This window comes from Macrobrachium nipponense, chromosome 22 (genome assembly GCF_015104395.2).
Source record: "Macrobrachium nipponense isolate FS-2020 chromosome 22, ASM1510439v2, whole genome shotgun sequence".
Lineage (NCBI taxonomy): Eukaryota > Metazoa > Arthropoda > Malacostraca > Decapoda > Palaemonidae > Macrobrachium > Macrobrachium nipponense.
In genome coordinates, this window is record NC_087213.1 from 41,876,688 (window position 1) to 41,897,936 (window position 21,249).

The following is a 21,249-nucleotide window of genomic DNA, read 5'->3' on the forward strand; positions in this document are numbered from 1 at the left end:
GTTTTGATTTTTAGGGCTTCGGCGTAAGAGGGTTAACTACCATATATAATCGTGTATCATGCGACTTTTGAAGACCTAATTTAAGGGGGTAGCATCAGACATGAGATATAAAATTTGAGTACATAATAATCACATATTAGTATCATATGATAAAAAATAACAATTTGTCGAAAATTGTATTTTTCCTAACTATACAAACCTGAGGTTCTTTAACAATAGGAAGGTACTTAGCGGCAGCTGAACCGGTCGTAAGCTTCGAATAAGGGGGTTCAGTAGTTAACTACTTGTCCGGCAGTTAGTGGTAAGCTCGACTGCGAGGCAAGGAGTCACATTGCTTTAGGCCCAGGAAACGCAGAGTGAGGGGTGGCATGAGGTGGGACTATATGTAAAGGACCTCAGGTTTGTATAGTTAGGAAAAATACAATTTTCGACAAATTGTTATTTGTTCCGATATGTAATACAAACCATCGGTCCTTTAACAATAGGAAGATTCACTTATTGGTGGGTGGAATCTGAGTCTTATGAACAGACTGGTGTTCGTCCTACCTTGGATTCCCTCCTTGGTCGTAAGAGCCGAGGGAGGGATCCTAGCCTCTGCCCAGCTGATCGGGGTGTGCACTGCAGGATCAATGGTCAGACTTCTGGACCAAATTTATAAGAGGGAGGTAAGCGTACCACTTATAAATAGCAAAAAGCAAGAACTAGTTCCTACTTCCAGAGCCAAGGTAAAGTTATGGGTTTGTCTCTTGTTGGCTTCCACTCCCCCCCTTGTTGGGGAGTGGTGGATAAACCCTTCTATCCCTACTGAAAGGGATAGAAAGGGGCTTGGTTGTGTAGCTTACTTGCATCGGCCTCCTGTTCAGTGTAGTGACAACCGCGGCCCTCTGCCCACAGGTGGAGGAGAAGAACGAAGAAGGAAGAGAAGCCAGTCACATTCTCTTTCACTTGTCCATTCATGCAGTCACACAAGGATGCGATGCTGTTCTGTCCGCTCAGGTGGTGGGTAGACTACACAACTTGATGAGCAGCCACCACGGGTCCCAAGGAAAGTGTCCAAGGACCTATGGGTGATATCCCGAAGGTAGAATGAAGTGAAGGTGGTCTGGTTGGCCCAAACCCCTGCCTTCAGAACCTACGCCAGGGAGAATTTCTTGCGGAACGCAAGGGTTGGACCAATACCTCTGACTTTGTGGGCTCTCGGACGAAGGGTACGGGTGTTGTCACTGCCAGCTGTCTCGTACGCCCTCCTGATCACCTCACGCAGCCAGAAAGAAAGTGTGTTCTTGGAAACTTCTTTCTTGGTAACCCCGGTGCTAACGAAGAGGCGTCGACACTCAGGCCTGAGGTGCCAAGTTCTCTTCAGATAGCGCCGTAGCCCCCTCACAGGACAAAGCAGCATCTCATCCGCATCATTATCGGTGAAATCCTTCAGGGAAGGGATCGTGAAGGACTCGAACCGGTCATCAGGGACCGAAGGATTCAGAGTTTTCGCTACGAAGTTCGGGACGAAATCGAGCGTCACGGATCCCCATCCCCTGGAATGCTTGACATCAAAGAATAGACCATGAAGTTCCCCTACTCTCTATGCCGATGCCAGGGCCAGCAGAAAGACGGTCTTGAGGGTCAGATCCCTGTCTGACGACTCTCGGAGTGGCTCTAAGGGTCTGCGAGTCAAACTCCTAAGGACGAGAGTCACATCCCACCCAGGGGGCCTGAGTTCCCTGGGTGGGCAAGACCTCTCGAAGCTCTTCATCAGGAGGGAGATCTCGAAAGAAGAGGAGATATCCACACCTCGCAGTTTAAGGACTAAGGCCAGGGCGGCTCTGTAGCACTTAACTGCAGAGACAGAGAGGAGCTTCTCTCGGCGAAGGAAGACGAGGAAATCCGCTACCTGCTGAAGAGTGGCTCTAAGAGGAGAGAGATCCCGTCCACGACACCAACCACAGAAGACGGACCACTTCCCCTGGTAGACAGCTGCAGAGGACTGTCTGAGGTATCCAGCCATCTCTGTTGCTGCGCTGCGAGAAAAGCCTCTCGCTCACAAGAGATGGTGGATAGCAGCCAGCCGTGAAGACACAGGGACTCAACGGACTGGTGGTACCGTTCTACGTGTGGCTGGCACAGGAGGTTGTGCCAGGGGGAAGTTCTCTCGGTGCTTCGGCAAGCAGAGCCAGCAGGTCCGGATACCAAATGGCCTGAGGTCGTTTGGGCGCAACCAGGATCATCTGAAGGTTCGCAGTGATCAGCGCCCTGCTGATCACTTTGCGATTAAGACAGAACGGGGGAAAGGCGTAGACGAAGACGTTGTCCCACGGATGTTGAGGAGTGTCCTCCGTGGTTGCCCATGGGTTCGGCACAATCGAGTAGAAAACCTGGAGTTTTCAGTTGTGCCGGGTGGCGAACAGATCCACGACTGGGCGCCCCCACAGGTTGAAGAGCCTTTCTGCCACGTCTGGATGAAGGGACTTTCGGTTCCTATCACCTGATCCCGACGGCTGAGCTTGTCGGTTACCACATTCCTCTACTGAGCGTGCCGCGGCCCACTCGTGCACCTGCAACGTCAACTTGTACAGCGGGAAGGACACTAGACCCCCCTGCTTGTTGATGTACGCCACTATGAGGTGTTGTCGCACATCAACACCACTGAGTGTCCCACCATACGGTCCCAGAACTCTTGGAGAGCGAGGAACGCTGCCTTGAGCTCCAGGACGTTGATGTGAAGGTGCTTGTCACGATGGTCCCACACACCTGCAGTCAGCAATCGTCGAGATACCTCAAGAGACGTATCCCTACCGAGTCGGCCCAAGCCGACACCAGCGTGAACACTCGAGTGAACACCTGTGGGGCGGTTGAGAGACCGAAACAAAGTGTCCTGAATTGGTACACTGTCTCGTTGAGGATGAAGCGGAGGTACTTCCCGGAGGATTGCGTTGCGAAGACCCAGAGCCGCCTCACGCCCGGCTGCCCTGGTCACTCAGGTGAGAACAGCGTCTCTATGCCGGAGAACCAGGTATCGTAAAAACGCGTTCTTCAGATCCACAGAAAGCATGAAGTCGTCCTCCCTGATGGAATCGAGCATTGAACGTGCTGTTTCCATTGTGAACCGAGTCTAGCGAACGAATCGGTTCAAGGGAGAGAGATCTATCACCGGGCGCCAGCACCCCGAGGACTTCTCCACTAGGAAGGGGAGGCTGTAGAAGCCCGGCAACTGATCCTGTACGATCTCCAAAGCACGTTTGCTCAGCATGGCTTCTACTTCCTGCCAAAGCGTCACGTCCTTGGTCGAGCCAGGAACGTAGGTTCGCAGATGGACCGGGTTGGAGGCGAGGGGTGGCCGAGACTCAAAGGGTAGTAAATATCCCTCCCGAAGGACGTTTACTATCTAGTTCTCCGCACCGTAGTGCTGCCATGTTGCCCAATGGCTCGCCAGGCACCCCCCCCCAACTTCTGGCAGCAGGTGAAGGGGAACGCCGTCCCTAGCGTTTCCCTCCTCTCTTTGACTTCTTCTTCACAGCTCCCCCTCGTGAGAAGGAGGGCTGGAAGGAGGGCTGGTGACGGTTGCTTCTTGAAGAAGTTGAAGGCAGAGTCTTTCCTCTGGGCTTCGACGATGCGATCATCTTGGCTGCAGAGGAAGCGCTAACCAAACTATTGGGCTTGGCCACAGTAGCTCGAGGCTACCCAGACGCCTTCGAGACTACCTGGTGTAATAAACGGTCACTGTCGTCAGTGCGACGTCTTTCCACCACAGCGTCCACCATCTCTCCTGGGAAGAGAGAGGAGGAACTCCGTACTGGTCCGTTGCGAAGACCCAGAGCCGCCTCACGCCCGGCTGCCCTGGTCACTCAGGTGAGAACAGCGTCTCTAAGCCGGAGAACCAGGTTGGCCCACAGGTTAGCCGTCTGGTGGGCAAGGTAGGCGATGGCCCTACCCCCAGACTGGCACAGCCTTTAACAAAAGCCGGGTCCCCTTCAGGAGTGATGTTCCCTAAGGAGGCCGCGGTTTTTGACACTGTGAGGGACCACAGGTCGAACCAATAGACTGCTTGGAATGCTGCCATTGCGGTAGATTCCAAGGGATGTGCCTCCTGCTGCGAGAACCAAAGGTTCTCCGACATGAGCTGCGGCAGAGACACCCCCAGAGTTAGCCTGGCTAGCTCCGGGTTAACCTGTTTGGGCAGCAGAGGGTCCTCTGAAGGCACGTAGAAGCGCCTCTGTCGTGGAAGAGGTGGAGGAAGGAGCTTAGCAGACCTACCAGACCGAAGCGAACCCTCCTGTCCGGAGATGAGAGCATCCACTTGGCCTAGTATGCTGTCAGCCAAGGCTGGTTGTGGCAGACCCACCGCCGTCCTGGGTTCCTTCTTAGGTCCCTAGAACGCCTCCAAGCCCGATGTGGGTTCAGTAGGTGGGAGCGGCGATCCTTCTCCAAGGTCATTGTGCTGACTAATCAGCGCAATTACCTCCGCGAACGACCTCTGGATCTCGGGAGTGACTGCATCCTGTGGAAACGGACCATCAAGCCCTTCCAACGAGAATGCCTCCCGAGACCCTCCTCCTCTTTCCACAGGAAGAACCACGACAGACCCCTCCTGGTCTCCTCCTACCACCTGCGCATACAATCTGGTTGGTCTGAGGACCATGCCAGGTTTGTAGGGCGTTGTGGCAGGATCGCGGGGCGTGATCGCTCCTGATCGTCTTGCTCTTCCCGGTAAAGCCCGAGGAAGTTGAAGAGATCGGAGAGGCAGACCTGACGCTCCCCCCCCCGTGCCAACCGGCAGAGCCGGTATGCTGAAGGGGCTGCAGGCGATCAGGCTGCAGGCGATCAGGCTGCAGGCCTGGTCGAGCTGCTAGAGCAATAACAGCGGCGACGGTCCCGAGCGTCAGAAGAGCTGCTGCTGGTCCCCCTCTCCGCCCGGTCCCGGTAGGAGCAGAGGTCAGGGGACCTGCAGAGTCCGCTGTGGCGGTGGGAGCGAGGCCTGTCCTCACGGCGCGTCACGCCGCTTGGACCAGCCGAGGCTGGTTCAGGCGACTGAGGGGACCGTTGCATCAACCCTGGGTACCAGCGCGTCGCCACGAGAGCGATCGCTGGTCTGGTGAGGGTCGCCTGAGCGACCCCGGCCAGTCTTCCGCCCCGTGCCTGGATCCTGGCACCGAGAGGACTCGGATGCCTGGGTCTTGGCTGTCCGGTCACCTGTGGTGTACACTCGGTGACTCTCGCGAACGAGAGGCTGAGACGGTAACTGGCGCCGAGGCAGAACCTCTGGCACCATGTGAGGAGGTGCTGGTGTTAGCCAACACTCCTCCGGTCCACGTCTTCTTCTTCCTTGTGAAAGGAGAAACGGGCCCCGTTCCAGAAGGAATAGGAAGTGGGACGGAACCTTAGAAGTCTCGGCACGAGCCTTCTTAGGGGGAGGAGGCAAACTTCTTAATCGGCTGTGGGGTCTTAGAAGTTGAAGGGGAAGCGGCAGCAGGCAACGACGACGAAGATGACGATGAAAACGAAGACGACACCTTCCTCCTCTTCCTCTTCCTCTTCGTCAGCTTTCTCAGCACCACCGTCAGGTCTTCCATCCAGGACAGAGCTGGGGCAGTTGCCGAAGCAACAGGGCCCGACTGCACCTGTCCAGAAGGACCTGGGGTGGGAGCAGCAACACCACGGGCAGGAATGATGGCAGCAGGAACTGGTACCAGAGCTGGAGCGGCAGCATACTCAGGAACAGGAGGTGGGGCAGGAACCGGCAGCATCCTCTGCACAAGAGGCAGGTCTAGAGGAGAGCTCTTGGGACACCGGAAGTCCGGGGCTGCAGCAGGAGCGGCAGCCAACCCAGGTGGCGGCGTAGCCGCGGGCATCGAAACCTCTGGCAGCGGTGCCTGCACAGCAGCTGTCGGGGTCACCGTGGCTACGTGCTGAGTGTATACCAGGTATGGCGGAGCAGCGTAGCCTGGCGTGGACACTGTTGTGGTAGTCGTGGTGGTCAGCCCGTGTGTTACCGGCATGGCCCCTCTCGCCAGCTGTTCCTTGCAGGCCCAGCGAGTACCAGGCCTGTCCGAGATTGTCCTCCTTGGTCAGCAAGTCTGAGGAAGGAAAAGTCGGGTAGATTAGTTGGGGGGTCTCCCCTCGCCCAGGGGAGGGGGGGGGGGGGGCAGTTCCCAGCCCAAGCGAACGGAGGACTCCAAGTACAACTGGATGTCAGGGTATCTTGCCCTCTCCTCCACGCTCGACTGATCGAGAGAGGAGAGGGAGTGAGAAACCTCCCCCGAAGGGAAAGGAGTCATACAAGGGAGCTGAGATGGAGGGAGAAAAGAGGAAGACATGTCCGTGGTCAAGGGTGTAGCTGGAGAATCCTCCGACAACTCCTTGGCCGGCTTTTGCGGCTTCTTCCTCCTCCCCCCAAATAGCGCTCCCACTGCTCCTCCGACCAAAAAATACAAGTACATCACGTCTCGGTGCGAGAGCATTCTCGCCCTCTACACCGAGTACAAAACTCATGAGCGGAAGGCCCCACACTTATGGCCCCCAACACCGGGGCACAATTTGCGGTTTGATTGTGTTGTTTCTCCGGCTCTTGTTGTTCCATTTCCATAACAAAATGAAAACAAAAGACGATACGTACTTACTTTATACTTGCAAATACACACAAGTAAAAGAAAAAGCGAAAAAGTCTTCACGCAGCGAAGCAAACCAAGCATACCACAGAAGCGGGCAGAGAGACGAAGAGCAGCACATCCATCCACTAGCGCGGCTGAAAGCAAAGTGACTCCTCGCCTCGCAGTTGAGCTTACCGCTAACTGCCAGACAAGTAGTTAACTACCGAACCCCCTTGTTCAAAGCTTACGACCGGTTCAGCTGCCACTAAGTACCTTCCTATTGTTAAAGGACCGAGGGTTTGTATTACGTATTGGAACAAACAAACAATGGATATGGACCTTTCCCTTGGATCTTTTAAAGAGTTATGCTATACTTCACTGCATCCAATAATATTATATGTATTTTCATTATTATTTGTTTGTATTATAAAACACAAAACATAGCAATCAATGTTTTGGTTTGGAAATCAGCTGAGGACAATTGAGAGGTCAGTTTGTTTTGCTGCATTGAACTCAAATCAGAGCGACTTTCTTCCTTCTGGTTAGTGCAAATGAATCTCAAGATACTCTACTTATATTGGACAAGGTTATTTCATGTTATACGAAATGTTTTCAAGGCGAAATACCACTAAAAAATATTGTTTGTGAACGAAATTTAGTTATTTTTTTGTTAGTAGATGGCACTGAGGGCATGTTTATTACATGAACAAAAGTCAACAGATTCCGTTTAAATTTTCACTTGACCTCATCAGAATTCTACGAGCTTTACATATTATCTTTAATTGGAGTGAATAGTGTTAAAAAGTGCACTTTCATGCCCAATAGTTTTGATTAGTGAAAACAGTAAAAAGTGCTCTTTCTTGCCCAATAGTTTTGATTAAAACATGTTTCTCTCAAATTTTGTGTATGGTCGAGTTTGATGGTACTACAGTGGTAACCCTGTATTTGCAGGGGGTGCGTACGAGTCCCTCCCCCGAATAGTTAGAACCCGTGAATAGTTGGAACCCCTATAAAAATGCTTAAAACCTCCTATTTAGTTAAAACCCAAGAGAAACGCACTAAAAATTTTACAATTGGTTATTTCAATAATTTTAACACAAAAAATGTGTTTTATGATGGGGAAAAAAAAAAAAGGAATTTGTGGATATTTCTCATAGAAAAATACCACAAATAGGTGAATTTTCCGTGAATAATTGGGGGGAAATGTTTCTGAGAGAAATCTGCGAATGAGTCTGTAAATCCAGAGAATGCAAATACAGGGGGTCCACTGTATACCGAAGTTTGAGTGTTTCATCCAGGTTGCCGATGTACGATAATAGTCATTAGCGGATCAACATTCTTTCCTCAACTTAAGCAGTATATGCCCTCTCATATAGTAATGTAAAAATATATCAGTCATATTCTCTTAACTTATTTGTAACAATACTGCGGTAATTTTTTACTATCGTATGATAGTTGAAATGTAAGCAAAAAGGCTGTTATCGAATCCGGTTGTTAATAGTAAACCAGTTGTTTCTGGTTGTGTGTGTTTTTAAAACAAGTATATCATTACTAATGACACTTTTGGTATTCTCTCTTACTTTTTTAAACTTGAATAGAAGATGGGATAGATAAAGAGATGGAGGAAAAGGGGTTAGCCTAACTTAAGAATGGAATAGATAAAGAAGAGGAAAAGAGGTTAGCCTTTTGTTATTTGGTCTCAAATTTAACTCGCATGATATGCGAGATCACGCGTTACACGAGTATATACAGTAGTGCACAGTATACAAGTAATCATACATTTTTACCTCTTTTCAACCACTTAAACTACCGGCCAGTATAATAACCATTCATTTCTATTCTTTAACCTAACTTTACCTAATGGAGATACTGACAGCTATAATGAAACATATAATGACTTTATAACAGAAGAAGTCTAAAACATATTTGCTAGCTTCAATGAGAGCAGTCTTTGATGTAATTAAAGTTATTTTCTATCTTATATTTAATTCACAAATGTTTATTTTTTAAAAATTAAATGTATTGCATGACTAGGTTTTTCAATTTACACCATCATTTTATCAAAAGAATAAAAAAATAATACGTACACAATTCTTTGTGAATCATAAATGAAGAGAAATCAGCTAATGAAATACAAATGGCGGCTAATACTTTGTTTGCATCTAGAAAATGTAATAGTTGCAATTATTACAGCCTTGAACAGCCATAAATGTAGAAAGAACATAACAATAAAAGATTCTCAGATAAATAGAACAACATTTATATTTATTGTCTTTATTATACAAAAATAAGTTTGTCAACTCGTGAAAAGAAATGCTACTTTGTTGACTTCGTTGTTAGGAAATCCAAAGAATATAGTAGGCTTAGCTTAGTCGCTAAAGTTCGCCCTTTTCAATTATAGAAACAACATAACAATAATAAAAGATTCTTAAATAAGCGAAACAACATTTGTATTTATTGTCTGCTGTCGGGAAATACAAAGCCTAGGCTTAGTCTAGTGCCAAACTTGCACATTTCCAAAACTAGACTATACCACATATAATGTTCAAGCCCAAAATTTTGGGCACTAAAATTGGCCTTTAAATATCAAACCTTACAAGAGTATTTACAGTAAACAATATTTGAAGGTTTGTTCATGAAAAACACATAAATGCAGTTTACATAGTTTTCAATATACAACCCAATGCATTCAAAGTAAGGTTTTTAGGATTTTTGACAATTTTTGACAATTTTCTAGCTTACGATGCATCTCACGAACGGAACCCCTGCAGTAAACTGGGGACTGCCTGGGCATTTGGATCATGACTGGTACAAGTTGATGCAATTGAACACAATTGCATAGAAAGAAAGCAATGTATAGTAAGAGTTGTAATGGAAAAAAGAAAAAAAGTGACACAACCTATAGAAAAAGTAAAAAAAATGTGAACACTTACATATTATAAGTTAACACTATAAATATGGACTTGTTTTTTCATACCTTTTTCAACAAAACAGAATGCAAATACTTCTGTACCATTTAATTTCCTGGAAAACACTTAATATTTTTTTAATGTGCAATATAAACATTGACTGACCTGTGTGTTGATCTGCAGGCATGATATTTAAAAGTGCCCGCGCACTATCTCTTAGCTGGGGCAACTGTAGGGTGCAACCTAAGTCAGCCAACTGCAGTAAAAACTGGGTATATTTTGCTTGCCCAGACATGATCTGCAAAAGAATACAAGATTATGCCAGCAGAACCTTTTGTCTAATTTGGAATACCATTTAACTTGTCAATAAAGAAAAACAAGGGAAATTAATACTTTGGACTCATATATAAATATTTAAGATAGCCCAACCATACAAATGGGACAAGATTCACAGATTCTATGCAGATTCTATAAAGCTGGCCCAAAAGCTTCTTTCTTTATAAAAAAAAAAAATCCAGTATTATTAAACACAATATAAAAAGTTTCAAGAAACTGATTTCTTATCTTTTTGAGTATGAGACTAGAAAAGTCATACCCAAAAGTGGAAGAGGAATGAAATGACTGAAGGCCAATATGAAATGGACATTGCTCGTAAGGTAGAGGGACCAATAGAGAAAATATCTTAAAAAGGTTAAGACTACCCAGAGCTGCTATCAGTCAAAACAAAGAATGTGACTGCTTGTGACGGCTACGAGAAATAGTGAGGAAAATGCTGGAAGAAATGTGGTTTCAAAATACTGAACTTGAGTTTATCTTTACACCAGAGAAATGAACAACATGGACAGTCTTCATAAGAAGGCCAGCATATGAAAAGTATATTATGTTGATGAGATTATACCACGTTTACCTTGATCTTGAGAAGGAATTTCACAGAGCAAATGTAATTTTCTACCCACCCCCTCATGACAAGATAAGAGACACCCAACAATAAAATAAAAATTCCTCATCTGGACAGGATTAAGACAGTGACCCTGATCTCAGAAAACCTAACCCTTTTGCCTTTACCTACTCAAATACCTTAGCCAAATCCCTGATTAACATCCAACAAAAAACCATCCACAAAGACTTGGGGTTATACGAAATCCCTTGCCTGGACTGTGACCATTCTTACATCAGTTTTACAGGAAAATCACTTCCCCAGAGATTAATATAATATAAACAGTCAGTTAGGTTCGGACAACAGAACTGCTATTTTCAACCATATAAATAACTATAACCATAGAATAAACTGGAATGTGTCACACATAATTTACAGCAACTGTCGATACAAAAGTCAGATGATAGAATCGGCCTTGATTAAACAGAGGTGTAATGAACATCTCAAAAAGTGCCTGGGATTCAAATGTTATTGATAAAATATTCCTTCAACCAATGCTTAAGAGGATTAAAGAGGAATTATGAGTGGGAGTGACCTAAAAAGGGCTTAACTGTGGATGGATCTCTTGGTATAAATACTGCCTTTTCTGTAAATTTTCTCATTCATCACTTGCCTGAAGAGAGACAGCAGTCTATGAAATATAGTTAAAGTATACATATCTTAGTTTTACCAGACCACTGAGCTGATTAACAGCTCTTCTAGGGCTTTGATATTTTTACATAACTGGGAACCAGTAGGTTACCTAGCAACGGGACCTAAAGATTATAGTGGGATCCGAACCACATTATATCGAGAACTGAATTTCAATCACCAGAACTAAATTACTCTGGTTCCACATTGGTCAAGCTGAGAATTAAATTTTGGACCACCCGTCCAACATGGAACTTCTGAAATATAATACTTTTCTATATTTTGGCATTTTTATGGGCTCCACTTATTAGTGGTAATTCTGTTAACAGAATATTTTACCAGTCCTTTTTGGCCCATCATGGAATTTAACCGCATTTCCACGTCTCCGCTCACATCCAGAAGTCACAAGTTTGATAAAGAAATGAACAGACTACACTGGCTGAAAAATCAAAGCACTCTTAGAAGAATGCCTCAAGGAACAAGTACTTCCAAAAATGTACGGATTCGGGAGATGGACTCTGCAATTGGACTCCTTCCCACACTCTCACAAGATTTTCCAGGGGAAAGAATTACAAACACGAAAAAAGACATCTTTGTACTACGCAGAGTAATATATGGAACCCAGTTTAATCTTCATCTCCTCAAAACGGACCACATATATACAGGTATCTGATTTCATTTTGTTCCGACATGACTTATTTCAACAAACTTTTACGGAAAGCAACTGGAATAACTTTGAGCGACAAGACAAAATTTTTAATTTATCTAAAATTCCCCTTACTGTAAACCAACACTTAGTCTTAAATCTAGGCTTATACTTTGCCCTTATACCAGACTGGAAAAGTAACCTAGACTTTACAGTGGCTTTTGATAAATTTATATCAGATAAAAATTACAGCAGTGAAGAAATATGTTTAAAAGGAGCGTTACTAAATGCTTTAACTGACCTTAATAAGAAATATCCTGTCCCCGCAGGTTTAATATAGCCATCTGCTCACAAAAAAAAGTCAAGACGTAATAAGTAGATCCGACAGAGTCGTAATAACGGACAGAAACTTCTACCTCGACAAAATAAACCAACTCCTAGTGACACAAACATTTACAACAGACTGAGGAAAAATCCAAAAACATCACCACAGAATATTTTTTTAGGACACTAAGATTAATTGGCCAAGACAAAAAGAGCACTGAACTCTTGGAGAAATTTAAAGTACTTGATGTTCTAATTATCAGACACACGGCAGAAAACAAACTGACTATATGCAGGAAACCAACATTTTCCACTTTCATACATTCACTACTTTAGCTATCATGACATTCTTATCAAGAAAGGCATAGCCAGCAACCTACTATCAAGAGCCTTATGAATTTGTTCCCCAGACTTCCTGGAAAAAGAATTTGAACTAATTCGTAAGAAACTTTAGTCTTTAAGGTAACCAGACCATATAATTGAAAAAGCAATTCACAAAGTAAACGTAAACTTTTGCTGACCCCCTGAAAACAAGAGCAGAGAAACATCCAACAATAAATTAAAAATTCCATATACAGGCAGTACCCGGGTATCAGATGTTAACGTAATTTTTCAGTTTTTAGTCAACCTTGTGATTCTGTTAACATTTAATATTAAGACATTTAGTATTTAAGTATTTATTTTTAAGGAAATTTGTATTGTATATATTACGAAAGTTAAGTTGTAGTGTGGTGATTTTGCGCCTCCTCCCCACTCGTTAAAATTTTTGAATTACCCTTTTAACACTCGTATCTTTTTGTTTACGTTTGGGTACGTGACTGGAGCCCTCGGTGAAGGAGGTGAGAAGAGACAGAGCAAGTTTTTGGGCAGACAGTTCGGGCTTTCTACAGAGGCTGTCCCCTTTTTGATCTGCAGCTGCCGCACTTATTATATTTTACCAACGTTTTTGGGAGTATTTTGAGCCGTCCTTCACAGGTACACATCTGGCCACCTGCGGTGTTGTGTACGCTGTACTTTGAGTGCTGTCCTTCGCAGGTACGCTTCTGGCCACCTGCGGTGTTGGCGTCCTGCTTGTATTGCAGGTGATTTGTGCCACCTGCGGACTTATCTCGCTGCCACCTCAGTGGAAGATTTTTCCTGAGGTGTTAGAAGCATTTGCTTTTCCAGGACGCCTTGGAACTTATTGCAGCTGTGGGGCCTTGATGCCCGTCAGAAGTCAAGTAGGGAGACAGATCCCAGGTAAGCGTTCCTTTTTGTATGGTCGTGCAGGACCTCTCGACTCCTCCTTCCTGGTGCTTCTGTACTCCCCTGTTAGCAGAGTTCTGAAATTATTTGGATCACGGCCTACTGTAAGATAAGACCTTTATTATTAGTCCTGGATCACGGACTCCCCTTCTGAGTGTGAGGAGATATTTTTGTTATTATTATTTATATATATGGTTATCTCTTTTAATGAACTGTTGACACAGTTGGGATTTGTTGCCCCTTTTGTTTGTTTGATTATAATTATAGATTCTTATGATATTAACAGCCTCGTGGCTTTTATATTTATGTAATAAATTTAGATTATAAACATAGGTAGGAGGTTAAGTGTTTTCTCCCTGTTACTCTTCGCCTTCCTTCCCATCCTATTTAGTTATAGGTATTGGTTATTTTATTCATTTTGATCTGGCCAGTTATATTGTATATTTTGATGTATTTGCATTCATGTGTTTCTCTATTATCTCTGTTTAGGGCTTAGTTTTTAGTAGTTAGGAATCCCAAGGGATTATTTAAGGACTAGAGTTTGTCCTTGGCAGTCACAAGGTTGACTTTGATTATTTTTGTTTGTTTGTTAATAAATATTGTTGAGTTTTCCCGAGTGTTTTCGTCTCCATTGACCATCTTTTGCTGGATACTCTGTAACAACACTGAGTGTACATCCTTTAGTGCAGACAAAACTGCACCACGGCCCAACAAGGGTCGTAACACCGGGTTACGACGGGTTCAGCTTATAATGTTCCGAGGTTAAGGCGCTTTTCAATTATATTCATCAGAAATTATTTCCAGGGTTACGTTGCCTACAACGCTCATCTGGCAGATGAAATATGACACCAAAAATGCAAAATAATCAATATTTAAAGGTTTTTTATGTAAAATGCAATAAGAATGCAGTTTACATAGTTTTCAATGCACCCCAAGCATTAAAAGTAAGGTTTTCTTGTTTTTATGATGTTCTGGCTTACAACGCGTCTCAAAAACAGAACCCCCCTCGTAACCCGAGGACTGCCTATATATAGTATATATATATACTATATATATACACACACAGGCGGCCCGCGGTTAACGGCGCAATCGCTCAGCGGCGAATCGATTTACAGCCGTCGTCAAAAATATTCATTAAAAAAAACAAGGTATTTTTACAGCAAAATTTTCAGTTAACAGCGCCGCTAGCGCCATTGTCTAACGAGTTCATACATTTGTAGAAATGCCGTTCAGACCATAAAGGTTATGCAAATTATATTAACAAATTTTTTGGCGAGTTATTACATAGGTATTAGGTTAAAATATATGCCTCCGACGCTGTTCTATACCAAAAATAGTGTTACGTAAGTGCAAATTTAGCTTTGGATGTGTCGATTTATAAATGTTCATGCTTTTATGTTTAAAATGTGTATGAAAATGTATTACGTATAGGGTATTTTTATATTTGCACAGAAATATCATACGCTTTCGAAACTGCCCTTCACCGTTATCATATACGATGTTTTTTTATGTTCTTACTTGTGAGCGCCGTCTGCCGCTCTTCCGAAATACGTATAGAGTTAAAAAAAAAAAGGTAGAAATTAGCGATCGATGTGTCAATTTTATATATGTTCATGCTTTTATGTTTAAAATGTGTATGAAAATGCATTACATATAGGGTATTTTTTTTATGTTAGAAAGGCAGCTTTTGAAACTGCCCTTCACGTTATCAAATACGATGTTTTTTCATGTTCGTTCTTGTAAACCGCCGTCTGCCGCTCTTCTGAAAATATAGAGTTAAAAACAGTGCAAATTTAGCGATCGATGTGTCGATTTCTAAATGTTTATGCTTTAATGTTTAAAATGTGTATGAAAATATACAGGCGGTCCCCGGGTTACGACGGGGTTCCGTTCTTGAGATGGGTCGTAAGCTGGAACATCGTCAAAAATCCTAAGAAAACCTTACTTTTAATGCTTTGGGTGCATTGAAAACTACGTAAACTGCATTCTTATGGCATTTTTAATCATAAAAATCTTCAAATATTGATTATTTTTCATTTTTGGTGTCATATTTCATCTCCCAAATGAGCGTTGTAGGCGTCGTAATCCCGGAATATGCGTTGTAACCCTGGAACATGCGTCGTAACCCTGGAAATAACGTCTATTGAGAAGCGTCGTAACCTTGGAACGTCGTAAGTCGACACTGTCGTAACCCGGGGACTGCCTGTATTACGTATAGGGTATTTTTTATTTTTGTACATAAATATGATACAAATTAAGGCAGCTTTCGTAACTACCCTCCACATTGTCAGAGGATGTTTTTTCATGTTCGTTCTTGTCCGCCACTGTTCCGAAAAATGCATGGTGTTATTTCATTAATTATGCATCTTTTCCATAAATCATTTGAAAAGTCATACACTAATTCACTGTATCCAATAATATTGTATGTATTCTCATATTACTGTATTTATAAAATACTACGGCAAATCTAAGCCAGTATTCCGTGGAGCGGCCAGTGTTGTGGTTTGAAATTAGCTGATGGTGAATAAGAGTTTGTTTCGCCATATTTAACGCAATTCTGAGCGAATTCTCTTCCTTCTAGTTAGCATGATTGATTGATTGTGTATTATATCTAGCGTCACAATATCTGGGTAATTGACACAAATAAATTAAATAGAAAAAATTAAATTTCTAATAAATTTCATTTAAAAATATCAATAAATATACATATTATAAAAATTTTCTTCATATATATAAGTTCTTACATAGACAATCTATGTATAATTTAAATTTGGTTGAGGAGGCCCGCCTCCCTCATATAGATATATAACTGTTCTATATTACAATCCTTTCCAAGAATTGTAGCTAGGATAAAATTACCTACTCTGTCACGACCCCAAGCAAATGTTTCACGGTTAAGGGCAGAGTGCAGTTCTCGCAAAACGGAGGATTTTCAAGAGACATCAAGAACCCATGCGTAAGTCTTGTATGTCCAATCCTCAATCTGCACAACATTGTTTCATTGTCTTCTTGGCATATTCGGATATGACCAAGGAGACACTGATGACGTGATACTACGCATTTTTTGATTAGTCAAAATATCCTCCCACTGGGACTGCCAACATTTTTTAATTCTCTGACCTACTAGAGGATACAAATCCCGATATGGTAGTAGGCATCTTGTGGATTCTGGGGAGCTGACTGCAAACTTTGCAAGTTGGTCAGCTTTCTAATTCCCAGCCACCCCAACATGAGAAGGAACCCAACAGAACTTTATTTCTTTCCCTCTCTTTTTAGTAAAAGCAGCCATTCCAATCTATCTAAAATCAGAGGGTTTAAAGGGTTAAAAGATTCCAGTGACTGAAGAACACTTCTTGAGTCACAATATATAATAAAATTATTTAGTTAGCATAAACGAATATCTAGATACTTGCCTTATATGAGACAAGGTTATTTTTCCTTATACAATGTGTTTTTAGGTGGAAATATGAATTGAATGTCTAGTTGTGAATGTGAACTACTTTTTTTTTTTTTTTTTTTTTTTTTTTTTGTTTTTTTTTTTTTTTTTTTTTTTTGGTTAACAGATTACGTTGGCGGCATGTTTATTGCGTAAAAAAATTATGTGATTCCGTTCGAAATTCTCCTTTATATCATAGTAATACAAACTTTATGTTATTTATCTTATATCGGCGTGAAACCAACAGTAAAATGTGTTCTTTCAAGCACAGTAGTTTTGATTAAAATGATTTTATCTCAATTTTATCTACGGTTGTATTTGATGGCATACGTTTGCTGGATTTATCCTTGTTGCCAATGTACGATAATAGTCATTAGCAGCTTGAACAGTTTTCTTAGCTTCAGTTATAACTAGGTTTAAATTTAACAGTATATTTCCCGATTGATCTTTGATCTATAGCAAATAAAGTTATTACATTAAGATATCTCAGTTCTATTCTATACATAACGCCATTTATAACAACTATGGTAATAGTGTACTGTAGTCGTTTTTCGTTCGGTTGTTCATGGCTGTCACACGTTCACGCAACGCGTATGTATAACATTAAAACCATCCTTTCATCATTCTCTTTTGCCGTTATTGAACTTATGTAACAAGAAGATGGAATAAAGTTAGGCTATTGTAATTTGGGCTCATAAAATCGGACTATCGTAAGACGAATTATCGTAACTTAAACACTACAGCTACCTGTACACTGTGTAAACCTTATTATATCTTTAGATACTCTAGACACCCAAAAGGATTAAAGCTAGGCTTTTTTCACTTTACAGTATTTATAATGCTATAATGTACTGTACAGTACTACTGTACAGTAAATTCTATAGTATACTATACTGCATAAATATAATTTTACTTATTACGCCATCGTGGGATAACGGCGCCTTTGACTGGTCTAGAGTTTTGAAAGAAGGGGTGCAGCGACCGTAGGCTTTAAAATCGCTTAGCGTCGAAAATCACTTAGTGTCGTTGGCCAGGAACGAACCCCTGCCGCTAACCGAGGGCCGCCTGTGTGTATATGTATGTATGTATGTATGTATATGTATATGTATATGTATATGTATATGTATTATATTATATATATATATATATATATATATATATATATATATATATATATATATATATATATATATATATATTACAGTGTGCCCCCCGTATTCACGAGGGATGTGTACCAGACACCACCGTGAATAGTTAACACCCACGAATAGTTAGAACCACCACTAAAATTGCTTATAACTGCTTATCTTGAAAGTTCAGATACCAAATGTATACCTTAAACAACATCCTACTTCAAATATAACTGAAATTACTAACTTATTACTGTACTAACTTTTGAGGTTATAATATTTATATCATTTCTAAGTCACCTTAAACATTTTACCATTAAAAATATATATACCTACAGCCAATAAGAGAGAGAGAGAGAGAGCGAGAGAGAGAGACAGACCGATCGAGAGAGAGAGCGAGAGGAGGAGAAGAAAGAGAGAGAGAGCTGAATGGCAACATTATATGTCTGACCATCAAGAGTAAAATTATGAATTATTCCTGAGACAGAATAATAATGGAGAGAGAGAGAGAGAGAGAGAGAGAGAGAGAGAGAGAGAGAGAGAGAGAGAGAGAGAGAGAGAGAGTTATCCTTATTTAAAAGAGTGAAATGGATAGAGTATTGTATTTCTTTAAAATACTATCACATATGAATTTTGAAATTAAGTTACATTATTATTATTATGTGAAAATATTAATAAACATATACACATGTACCATAGAAATTCTCTCATCTCCATGAGAGAGAGAGAGAGAGAGAGAGAGAGAGAGAGAGAGAGAGAGAGAGAGAGAGAGAGAGAGAGAGAGAGAGAGAGAGAGAGAGAGAGAGAGAGAGAGAGAGAGAGAGACTCCCTTCCCTCCTGTCACATTACTTGATATATTGGACAGCTGTTGGTCCTCAGTTTGGTAGTTTGATACCTAGAGTTCGAAAGAAAGATGTGTGAAGCCTGAGATTTCCTTCATTCTTACATAATTTTTTTTATTTTATAAACTAAAATCTTACTAATTCTATTTAGTATTTTCTTTAATAATTCTATTTAGTATTTTCTTTAATTAATTTATATTGCTGTTTACATTAATATTTGGAAATTAGTAAATCATTTATTTATCATGCAAAAAACACATCTCTGTAGAGAGGGGGAGAGAGTGTGTTATCCTTATTTTGAAAGCGTGAAAGGGAAAGATTATTGTATATTTCTGTAAAATACTATCACATGATTTTTGTAATTAGAATTATTATCATCATTTGAAAATATTAATAAACATATTATATATACATGTACTACTATAAAAATCTCAAATCTCAGTAGAGAGAGAGAGAGAGAGAGAGAGAGAGAGAGAGAGAGAGAGAGAGAGAGAGAGAGAGAGAGAAACACACACTCTCCCCTCCAGTCACATTATGTGATATATTTGACAGCTGTTGGACCTCAGTTAGATACCTGGAGTTCGAAAGAAGGATGCGTGAAGACTGGAATTTCCTTCATTTTTACATAATTTTTTAATTTATAAACTAAAATCTTACTAATTCTCTATAGTATTTTCTTTAATGAATAGATTGCTCTTTACATTTATTTATTTGAAAATTAGTAAATCATTTATTCATCATACAGAAAACACATCTCTGTAAGAAAGAGAGAGAGAGAATTATTATTGTTATTATGTGATATCATTTACTAATACAGTATTGATCAATATTAATATTCTAAATTGAGTAAATCATTTTTGTATCATAAAAAGACAGTAGTACCTCAGGATACGAAATTAATCCGTTCCGAGGCGGCCTTTGTAATCTGATTTTTTCGTATCTTGAACCACATTTTAAATGTAAATTGCCTAATTTGTTCCAAGCCCTACAAAAACACCCCAGTAAATTATTTCTAGGCTTACAACATATCTTCAGGGTTACGACGCTGATCCAACGGAAGAAATATGCCTCCAAAAAGGCAAAATACTGTACATACTTGAGTAATATTCAACTGCATGTAATGTTCAACCCCATTTTTACTGCATATATTAGGACTTTAGCATATGTCCCTTAGCAATAAGCATAGCATACCTAGTCTATGATTCTGACATCTAAACCTAAGAGGCTAAAAGCTTAGAATATGCCAATAAAATGTATATATAATCAGTATCTACTCATTTCAAATAATTACTAATTAATCATTAACTATATAATAATGTCTGAGGCAAATAATGGAGAAATTCGGGGAAAGACAAAGGGACCTACATATGGTATTCATTGACCTTGAAAAGGCTTATGACAGAGTCCCGAGACAAGAGGTATGGAGGAGCCTGAGGGAGAAGATGGTGCCAGAGAAGTATGTGCGATTGATACAAGAGATGTATCGGAATGTATTTACCAGAGTGAGGAGCAGTGTTGGGGAGACAGAAGGTTTGAGGTGAGTAGGATTACACCAGGGGTCGGCTCTGAGCCCATTTATCTTTAACATAGTGATGGATGTTATAATAGAGGAAGTAAGGGAGACAGTACCATGGAACATATTGTATGCGGATGATATTGTTCTGTGTGCAGAGAGCAGGGAAGATCTGGAAGTGAAATTGGAAAGATGGAGACAAGTACTGGAGGACAGAGGAATGAGAATAAGTAGATCCAAGACAGAATATATGTGTACCACCACTGAGGGGGATGATAGAGAAAGTATTCAGCTTGGTGGAGAGCAAATAAGGAGAGTTGATAAGTTTAAGTATTTGGGATCTTTTGTTAACGCTGGAGGAAGTATGGAAGAAGAAGTAAAACATCGGGTACAGGCAGGCTGGAACAACTGGAGAGCGGCCTCGGGAGTTCTTTGTGACAAAAGAGTGCCGCTTAGGTTAAAAGGAAAATTTCACAAGACGGTGGTAAGAACAGCAATGCTGTATGGTACGGAAACAGCAAGCATGAGAAAAGCAGAGCAGAAGAAGATGGATGTGGCAGAAATGAGAATGCTTAGGTGGATGTCTGGGGTAACAAGAGTGGATAGGATCAGAAATGACTACATAAGGGGGTCAACTAAGGTGGTGGAAGTATCAAAGAAAGTGCAGGAGGGGAGGCTGAGATGGTATGGACACCTGTTGAGGAGAGATGAGGACCACGCTGGGAGACATACTATGGGAGTGGAGGTGCAAGGAAGAAGAAAGAGAGGGAGACCAAGAAAGAGATGGAAGGACTGTGTGAGAGGAGATTTACATGAGAAGGGAATTGATGAGGCAGAAGTGCAAGATAAAAATAGATGGAAACGGCTCATCCGAAACGGCGACCCCATATAATAATGGGAAAAAGCTGGGAAGAAGAAGAAGAATCATTAACTATAATACACAAACAAAAAAAGCTTCCAACCTTTTATTTACATTCAGCACTACGAGTACCGAACGATCGCCAAACAACCACTTTTACCTAGCACACAGTTTAGTTATCATAAATTTTCATT

The 21,249-nt window shown here is 41.8% G+C and overlaps 1 protein-coding gene across 4 annotated transcripts in view; it reads right to left on the reverse strand.

Annotated features, from left to right (window-relative positions):
- The window catches only part of LOC135198612 (probable ubiquitin carboxyl-terminal hydrolase FAF-X), a 506,622-nt gene that overhangs the window by 274,966 nt on the left and 210,407 nt on the right, over nt 1-21,249 (reverse strand). For all 4 annotated transcript variants that reach the window (XM_064226360.1, XM_064226357.1, XM_064226358.1 and 1 more), the window contains exon 22: nt 9,659-9,791. In XM_064226360.1, coding sequence (XP_064082430.1) covers nt 9,659-9,791 — 133 coding nt within the window. The remainder of the gene's footprint in view (nt 1-9,658; nt 9,792-21,249) is intronic.